General features: G+C 46.8%; 1 protein-coding gene across 2 annotated transcripts in view; it reads left to right on the top strand.

Moving 5' to 3' along the window:
- Window positions 1-1,508: 1,508 nt before the first annotated feature.
- The window catches only part of HPSE2 (heparanase 2 (inactive)), a 778,452-nt gene continuing 771,115 nt past the window's right edge, over window positions 1,509-8,845 (top strand). For both annotated transcript variants that reach the window (XM_054659851.2, XM_001166372.7), the window contains exons 1-2: window positions 1,509-1,879; window positions 4,894-5,051. In XM_054659851.2, the coding sequence (XP_054515826.1) occupies window positions 1,590-1,879; window positions 4,894-5,051 (448 nt within the window). In that variant the 5' untranslated portion in view covers window positions 1,509-1,589. The remainder of the gene's footprint in view (window positions 1,880-4,893; window positions 5,052-8,845) is intronic.

The following is an 8,845-nucleotide window of genomic DNA, read 5'->3' as shown; positions in this document are numbered from 1 at the left end:
AAGAGGATACAGGTTGCTATTACAGCGTTTGCTGGGCTTTAAGACTAACCCTTGTCCATCCACCTCTGGGGAAAACCCTTGCTCTGCATTTTAGGGTTTTGCTTGTTTGATACCAAGGAGGGCCCTGGACGCTTCTGCGTTTCTGACTGCCCGCACTACATAAAGTAGTTCCCTTCATCTGCCAAGTAGAAGGCCCATTTTGTCTCAGAAAGAAGCCGAAAGTGGGGCCCAGCAATGTGACTGCAGCAAACTGTGCCTGATCCCTTTCCCGCGCTTCAGGATAGGACCTAGAGTTCAATTTGCAAGCTGTTGTGGGGTGGAAGCTCAATGAGCAGCGGCGGGTCGTGCATCACAGCGGCTTCCGGCTGTTATTCCCCATCCAGGGCTATGTGACTCTGGTTTTGACTGGGGGCCGAGATGGAAACCCGAAAGTGTCACTATGGTCCCATCTGGCACTGTAAAGGCGCACTTCCCTGCAGGAGGGCTAAGTATAGGATTGACCTCCAGGAGGGTCTGGAGGGGGGACTCTACCTGTGCAGCAGAATAGAGTGGCAAAGAAGTGGCACAGTTGGACGCAGAGCCGCCCTGACTATCCAAGCACAGCTCAGGTAGCTTCGACTTGGCCAAAGCCAGCATGTATTGACGCTCCCAAGACCCTTATTCCTCGGTTGCGGGAAGAGCAGAGCAGAGCGAGGGCGCATGTCCCTTTTGGCCCTCGGATCGGAAAAGCTTCTTGACCAGGTCACTGTGTTTTTCCTTCTTGCTACTCTTTGCCCTATGGAGGTCAGAGGATGCTTCGGTGTGGCTACCCAACGCGTCACAGAGATCAGGGCTCTTCTTCGGGGAATGTCCTTCAGGGCTCTATGCTTTGACAGGAATCACCGCCTCAAGACCCCTCTGCAACTTAACCGCCCTTGGTATTGCTGCTTCAACCAGAAAAGGGCCCTGAGCGGACGAAGTGCCTGACGCTGTCAGGAGAAACAAGCGTGCTGTCGGTGGGAACTCTACCCCAGCGCGTCCCGGGTTGGCGCTGGGGCTTTCGGGTCGGAGTCGGAGCTTGAACCGCCCTCCAGAGCCTCTCAGGGAAGGACGTAAAAACGAGACCCTTTGCTCTGTACCCAGACGGTACAACGGCATGGTTTGGATTCCTCCCTCTGCTTCCTGACCCTAGAGGGTTAAATTAGGAGGGTACAACGCCACCCTTTTCTCCTCCTTCCCGCCTGCTCCCCTCCCCTTACCTTTAAAAAGTTAAAAAATGTCTGCAGTAGAAATCTCTTAAAGGGGCGGTGCCGGTGTACGAGTTCTCTTGGCAAGAGTCACGGGGAAGGCTGGCTAGGGGCGTGAGTTCGCTCCACCAGCACCAAAACACTGAAAAAAAAAATAAAAAAAAATAAATAAAAAAAAAAAAACGAGCGAGCGAGCGAAAGAGAGAGAGAGCGGGAGAGAGAGAGAGTGTGTGTGTGTTGGGGGGGTGGTGGGAGGAAGGGAAAAAAAGGGGGGAAAAAGGCGGACAGACACACACTTTAGATAAGGACAATTAGTCACTAGCGAGACCCAGTAGGAAGAGAGGTTTAAATCAGAGGGATTGAATGAGGGTGCTTTGTGCCTTCCCTGAAGCTATGCCCTCCAGCAACTCCCGCCCCCCCGCGTGCCTAGCCCCGGGGGCTCTCTACTTGGCTCTGTTGCTCCATCTCTCCCTTTCCTCCCAGGCTGGAGACAGGAGACCCTTGCCTGTAGACAGAGCTGCAGGTTTGAAGGAAAAGACCCTGATTCTACTTGATGTGAGCACCAAGAACCCAGTCAGGACAGTCAATGAGAACTTCCTCTCTCTGCAGCTGGATCCGTCCATCATTCATGATGGCTGGCTCGATTTCCTAAGGTAAGGCAGGGGTTTCGATGGATCATTTAAAATTTTTTAGTAACACCCCCTCAAGCCCTTCCTATCCCCCATTCCAAAGGGGAAAGAAGAAAATAAGCCAAGCAGATCTCTCAAAGAGAAGAAAGGAGGTTTTCCTTCTCCTGGATTGTGTGCTGTGAGGCTGTAACTAGTGATTGAGAAAAGCAATGTTTTCTATTAAGATGCACATGTTTGCAATGCAGAAGGCATTTCAGAAACTTATCAGTTATGACTGAAAAAATGTTGTGCTTACATATATCCACAATTAGCCTTCCCGTCTACTTCTGAAAAAGAAACAAGAGGTTCAGAGCAGTTATAAAAGCGAAGAAAAGGTCTCAAACAACAAAGAGCTGAAAGGAATGGGTATGTGTGTGGGTGTGTGTGTGTGTATGTGAGACAGGAGAGTGTGTGTGTGTCTGTGAGTGTTCAAGCGGGATTGCACGAAAGTGGAATTTTCCACGGAAAGATCGTTTCGTCAGTTCTCTCCCACTCTCAGACAGAAAACGAATTTAAGCAGAGGCTTGAGTGGTGGGCAAGTTGGATCGGAGTTAAAATTTTTTATTTTATATCCTCCGCTGTCATTTCCAGACTTCAGGACTTTGTAAGGCGCTTTTTATAGACGGAATGCCCCCCTCCCCCCGCCAGTTCCTCCTCCTTAAATCTCCTGCGGTAACTGCACAGTTTAGCTTTTCTTTAAAGGAAAAAAAAACAATCCTCGCTGGGGTCACAGCGTTATAAGGGAAGCGGTAAGAGTCCTAGAAATACTCCAGGGAGGCTTCGGAGATCTGAACTCCGCACCAGCAGATTAGCAAACCCGGAGGTTTGTGATCCCCTTTGCTCTAGGGCTTGTAATCTAATTGGGCTCACACTCTTCCCGGGTTGTTGCAGTTTGGCAGTTAGGCAACTGCGATCCCTTCCCATCAGGGACAGAGTTGCAGTGTAAAATAAGAAATAAATCCTCTGCAATGTCGAATCCAAGTGTTGAGTTTTTAAAAATTCCCTACAAGTTGGAGCCTCAGCTGTGGGTTCCCCTCGAAGAGCCCTCAGCGCTCTCAGTCCCACTTTGCCCCGAGGCCAGGTCCGTTGTGCGTCCTTCGTATTTTTCACTCCTTGCGAAATTCGAGTTTTGCTTCTTGAGGTGCGCCCGCCTCTCAGCTCTTGGGGTTGTCCCCCTGGCCCGGGTCGGGTCTGCGGACGCGGCAGGTAGCGGGAGGCGCCACGTGGAGCGCTCCTTCCACGTGGAGGAAAGGTAGCCGGAGGACTGAGAGGCTGTAGCTGCCCTTGCCGAGGCCGTTTCGGTTCCTGTTGGTGCGGTTGCCGCGAGGGCGGAACAGCCAGCTCCGCGCGGCCCAGCTTCCTCTTCGAAAGCTCTTTCGTGCAGCAGAGCGCGTCTATGAGCTCGTCCGAATGTAGGGTGCAACGGAGTTTTCCGCAACGCTTGTCCCACTTTCATTGAACTCCTTCAGCTGCGCAGACCCCCTTTCCCCCACCAGCTTTCTTTCTTTTTTAAAAAAATCTGCCTGTTCGCCTAATGCTTTCCTGCCTCAGAAAAGAGTCTGGAAGGCAGATTTTCGGGGAAGAAGTCCTGGCGGAGCGCATTCGCATTGGCTGTGCAGGCTTCTGGATGAAAGGTTGTTGGAACTGCCCTTTCCCCAGGACCGGATTCGCGCGGACGTCTCCTTTGCCACAGTAGGCCCACGCGACGCCCTGACTGTGCCTGTCCTGGAGTGCGGTCCCGGAGACTTCTGCCAAACGACCATTCTGGTTACAAGACCCTGGGGTAGCCACGTCTCTTCTCAAAAAACTCTCCAAAAGCAGAGTCTGTTTTTTCTTTCTCGTATCCACCTTCTTTATGATGCTCTTTAACGTCACCATGTGGATTTGGGTTTTCAGAATCTGAAACAGTAAAGCGTTAAAAAATAATTTACAGACCCGGAACTCAACAGCTGATCCCCTCTGCATTATCAGTATCTGCATTGCTCCTTTTCTACTCCTTCCCAAAGCAGCAGCCTTTGGCTTTTAAAAAACCTATTGATGGAAATCCTGACCTTAAATAGATGCAAATGCTATTGTTTTGTGCTCATTTAGTATCCCATAACGCGCAGGTTCCACATTTCGGCAAGCTTCATTTTCCCTAGCGGTTCCAAACGGCCCCAAGTGGGAAAGAAGAAAGATGGAGCCTAACTCGGGGGTGGGGTGGGGAGGAGGATGTTACCTTTCCTGAGATCAGGCGGAATTATTTCAGGGGCCAAAGAGACTTTGCCTTTACTGTGTGTGTGTGTGTGTGGTGGTGGTGGTGGTGAGGGAGTGGAGAAGTGTTCTTGGAAAGGCGAGGGTTTACCCTGGGGATCTCTCCGTCCGGGTATTTGGGAAACAATGCAGTTTTTACAATATAGTGAAAAAGGAAAATCAACTCGGACATTAAAAGAAAGAAAGTAGGAATCCACTTAAGCTCAGGCGCCGGGCCTGGTCTAAGAGCAACAAGGCAGGTTTCACCTCCTGCACGGAGGTTTGTGGGGCCCCTGGGGCTGCGGAGGCAATGCCGGCTTTCAGCATACAAGTTTTTGGCAACAGTCGGAAGCCAGAGGTAGGCGCGCCTAGCGCGTCTCCGCCCGGAGCGCTTTCCTGGCAGTGGCAGAAGCCGGGCAACTGCGCTTTAGCGCCGTGTTCGTAGCACGTACACCCACCCCATACAAACACTCTATGAACAAACAGTATCTGTAGCCTTTAGGAGATCAGGATCTGGGTGTCTGGGGGAGGGGGCCGCTGCGGGCGCCTGGAAGCGGGAGGCACAGCCCCCGGAGCCGGGCGGTGAGGGCGGGCTGGGGCGCAGGGCAGCGGCCAAGGGCCAGCGTGGACTGCCGGCTGGGGCAGGCACAGAGCCTCTAGCCCCGGCCAGGTCGCCCTCAGGGAGTAGGAAGAGGGCCCTTCTCCGTGCCCCACGCGCTCTCGTCCTGTCCTGGGAACCTTTCCTCACTTATTCTCTTCCTCTGCAGCTCCAAGCGCTTGGTGACCCTGGCCCGGGGACTTTCGCCCGCCTTTCTGCGCTTCGGGGGCAAAAGGACCGACTTCCTGCAGTTCCAGAACCTGAGGAACCCGGCGAAAAGCCGCGGGGGCCCGGGCCCGGATTACTATCTCAAAAACTATGAGGATGGTGAGAAACTTGATTACCATTCTTTATTTGGGGAGCGGAAGCAAGCACCCGCTGTGTTTGTGTATCTGTGTGTTCGTGTGTCTGTGTGTTCGTGTGTGTGTGTGTGTGTGTGTGTGTGTGTGTGTGTGTGTGTGTGTATGCATGCGCGCGCGCGCGTTGGGGCAGATTTGGAGAGCCTGGTTGCAGCTCGCCTGAAAATGAAAAGTTGGAAGCTTCAGATGAGGAGACTCTGCAGTGTGGAACTCCTGACCTCATTGCGCAAAGGGGGTTCTCCAGGTTGTTCTCACCCAGCTGCCGGCCTTTTGCTGGGCGGCTGTCTTGGAGGCTGAGAGCTGGTAGCCCAAACTGCTTAGCAGGCTGTTCCTGCGGGGTGTAGATGCAGCAGGTTTTTTGAGAAAATTCAGCCAGGTTCATAGATTATTAAAGGTCAGAGTCATATTTCATTGCTAAAATTCTAGGCAAAGTGCCTTTCTGTTTTTCTTATTTCTTGCCTTCCTGTGATTAGGGTACAGAAGGAATTCAGCCGTTTTTGAAACCCACTCTAAAGTTTTCTGGAATAATCCCTTTTAAATTGGTCCCTTGTTGAGGAAGGTTTGGAAATCTCCACAGTTAGTTCTTCTTCAGATTGCCTAATCTCAGAGTTGCATTTTTTTTTTCTGTTTTAAAATGGGATTACAAATGCCAGCTTTCTTTCCTGACGGGATTAGATAAGTGTTGGAAGGGCTTTGAAAACTTGAAATCCTATTTCAATCTGAGAGGCCAATCTTTTTTGGTTTGAACGGTCTCATTTTTACTAGGGAAAAAAAATGAAAATGCTATTGAAAAATTTTTGTTTAGAAGGTTAGGTGTTAACATCTATGAACTTCCTGTTTAAGTGGAGGGATGTACTTTCAAAGAGGCACGATGAGGGTATTGGCGTTTCTTGAGCTATTGACACTGTTAAGATTGGATAGAAGAGGCATTAGTGTCCATTCTTGGAGGGCTATCATCCCCGTTGCTGTTCCTTCTCATAAGTAAACTACAGTTTTATATGTAAAGGGCTCAGGGACAGATTTTCAGAGCCTTCTGAATTTTGTTATATCTTGTCCTTACAAATCAGCTAAAGGAGCAAATGCCCTTGTATTTTCTTGGGCCTTCATTGAAAAGTACTTCTGGAGAGGTATTGGAATGTATTTCAAGGGTGGCAGAGGAACATTTTTTTTTAAGTGCCAGAATAGAGAAAGAGGGCAAGGCTAAGGCTTCTTGAGTTTGGAGCATGACTAGGACTTACTCTTTTATAACATTTGCCAAAGCATGTAGGTGTTTAAGGCTATATCTTTTCAAAGATAAAAGTCATTGCTATGAAAGTATGGATTGCAAGTAGACTTTTGCTGTCACTCAGCATAAATGCTGAAAGGTAAAAGATAGTCTTTAACAGCACCTCCTATGGTAATTTGACCCAGAACCTTATAGCTCCCAGAGTCACTGTCAGCTCTGTGATCAGACATAAGAAGGGAGAATATTAATGGTTTTTCTGATATTAATGGTTTTTCTTCTTCCAATCCATATGAACTACTTCCTCTTTAGTTTGTGGGAAAACTTGTAAGAGCCCCAGGAATTGCTGGGGGTGAGGGAGGGAGGAAAGGACCATTATAAGCTTAGAAATTGGTCTGTTTCTCCCAACCTTGTACCTAGGATTATGTTACACTGAGAACAATGAGATCTGCTTAAAATGAAGGCTACAATTTGTTTCCCTTTGTGAAAGGAGAAAGTGGGCATCATGGGGAGAAAAGAAATTGGCAGAAGGCAGTGCCCTGTAAAACTATATAAAATTTAAAAAAAACATAAACGGAAAAGATCTAAGAGGTTACCTTCAGTCCTCTATCACGTCAGGGGCCAGTATAGGATCATTCCATATGGAATCCTTTTCTTGTTTTGTCCAACCTGGCATTAAATATCTCTAGGAATGTAGTTTTTCACCACTCACAGGGGAGAGAGTTCTTCTGTCCCATAAGCTTTTGCTGGGAAATTTCTCCTGAATTTTCCCTTTATAAGGATTTACAATTATTCCTGTTTGCATTTTTTAGACATCTATCTTCAAAATAATTTGTGCCTTTGGTGTGAGTGTTAGCTTTAAAAAAAAATGTTTCCTTATAGCTGTTTTTTATCTAGACTACCTGGATCTAATTCTTTTAAAACTTTCTTTAAAGTCAGTCCTTCCAGACACTAATCTGTTTTATTGCTCCTAGCTGAACTCCTTTTGATTTATGTTTTCCTAGTAATAAGATGCTCTGAACTATATCAGTATTTGAGGCTTTAGCAGAGTCAAAGAGAATGAGAATGTCCTATTTCTGCCCTTTGAAGCTCACATATCCTTAAATTACCCGTACTGTCTTTGTTGTTGCATGTTGCATTGCAGAATTCAAGGCAAAATGTTCTTGGTATAGTCTCAGCAATTTTGAAAACATTATGCTTCTGTTGTCCCTTTTCATCTAGTGATAACTGTTATCATCACGAGCATCTTAAAGTAATTAAGCCTTCTTAGGAAATGGCCCTGTAGTAAGCACTTGGGCATAAAGGCATCTTATTAAAAAATGTATTTACTTAGACGTAGTACAGAATAACAACATACATTTTGAGTAATAAGATATACCTACTGGCACATTATGAAACTGAATGATACAGTGAAGAGAAAATGGAATTTGGACTTAGGAAGATTGCACTGCATGCCTGGCCCTATGACTTATGAATGTGTGGCCCAGGGCTTACTGTTTATAGCATGTGGATGATGATGATTACCTGCTGTACATTGCTTCTCTGAAGGTTCTAAGAGGTAATGTTTGTAAGTTATTTTTTTGACTGCACAACACTATAAGAAAGGTAAGGATTCTTACATTCATTAAAGGCAACTTCAGCAAATTTCTAATATATATTTAATGTTTTAAAGTGGGATTAAGGAGTGAGTAAGATTTCATGAGACTGAAGCTTTTACAGAAGGCAGAAGGTAGATTTATGGAATTACCTGAGAGGATTGAGAGAATGTAAGGAGAATTATCTTTAAGGAACAGAGTTGAGAACCAAAGGTGGCTTTTGTTATGTACTAATGTTAAAATGAATGGATAGTTGTAGTGTTGAGCAAAAAGCTTCCACTTTTCTGGTTAATCCGTTTATATTGCTACCCTGATAAGATTTTTTTTTTTTTTCGAGATGGAGTCTCCTCTTTTGCCCAGACTAGAGGGCAGTGGCATTATCTTGATTTACTGCAATCTCTACCTCCCGGGTTCAAGTGATTTCCATGCCTCAGCCTCTTCAGTAGCTGGGATTACAGGTGTGCGCCACCATGCCCCGCTAATTTTTGTATTTTTAGTAAAGATGGGATTTCACCATGTTGGCCAGGCTGGTCTTGAACTCCTGACCTCAAGTGATCTGCCCAGTTCAGCCTCCCCAAAGTGCTGGGATTACAGACATGAGCCACTGTGCCTGGCCCCTGATGTGATTTTGTTGTTCCCCTTGTTTTCCCATGAATTAATAATGCAATTAACAACTCATGTGTCTTCTGTTTTCCAGATACTTTCTGAGCACATTAATGCAACTGTATTTTCTCTAACTTTGTAAAACCACTGTTTATGTATCACTTTGGGAGCTTCACTGGTTACTCCTTTAATGCAGTTAACTATTCTACTCTATGCTTAGGCACCTTGAATTATATACACAAATAGTGATGATGGAAGAAGTAAAAATAGAGTTGTTCTTTATACCCAAGGAATCTTACTGTTGCCTAACTTCCTTTTTGTTCTATGTAATGTTATGCTTTA

This window comes from Pan troglodytes, chromosome 8, assembly GCF_028858775.2.
Source record: "Pan troglodytes isolate AG18354 chromosome 8, NHGRI_mPanTro3-v2.0_pri, whole genome shotgun sequence".
NCBI lineage: Eukaryota > Metazoa > Chordata > Mammalia > Primates > Hominidae > Pan > Pan troglodytes.
The sequence above is the reverse complement of the archived record's forward strand: the minus strand, read 5'-3'. Positions and strand labels throughout refer to the sequence as shown.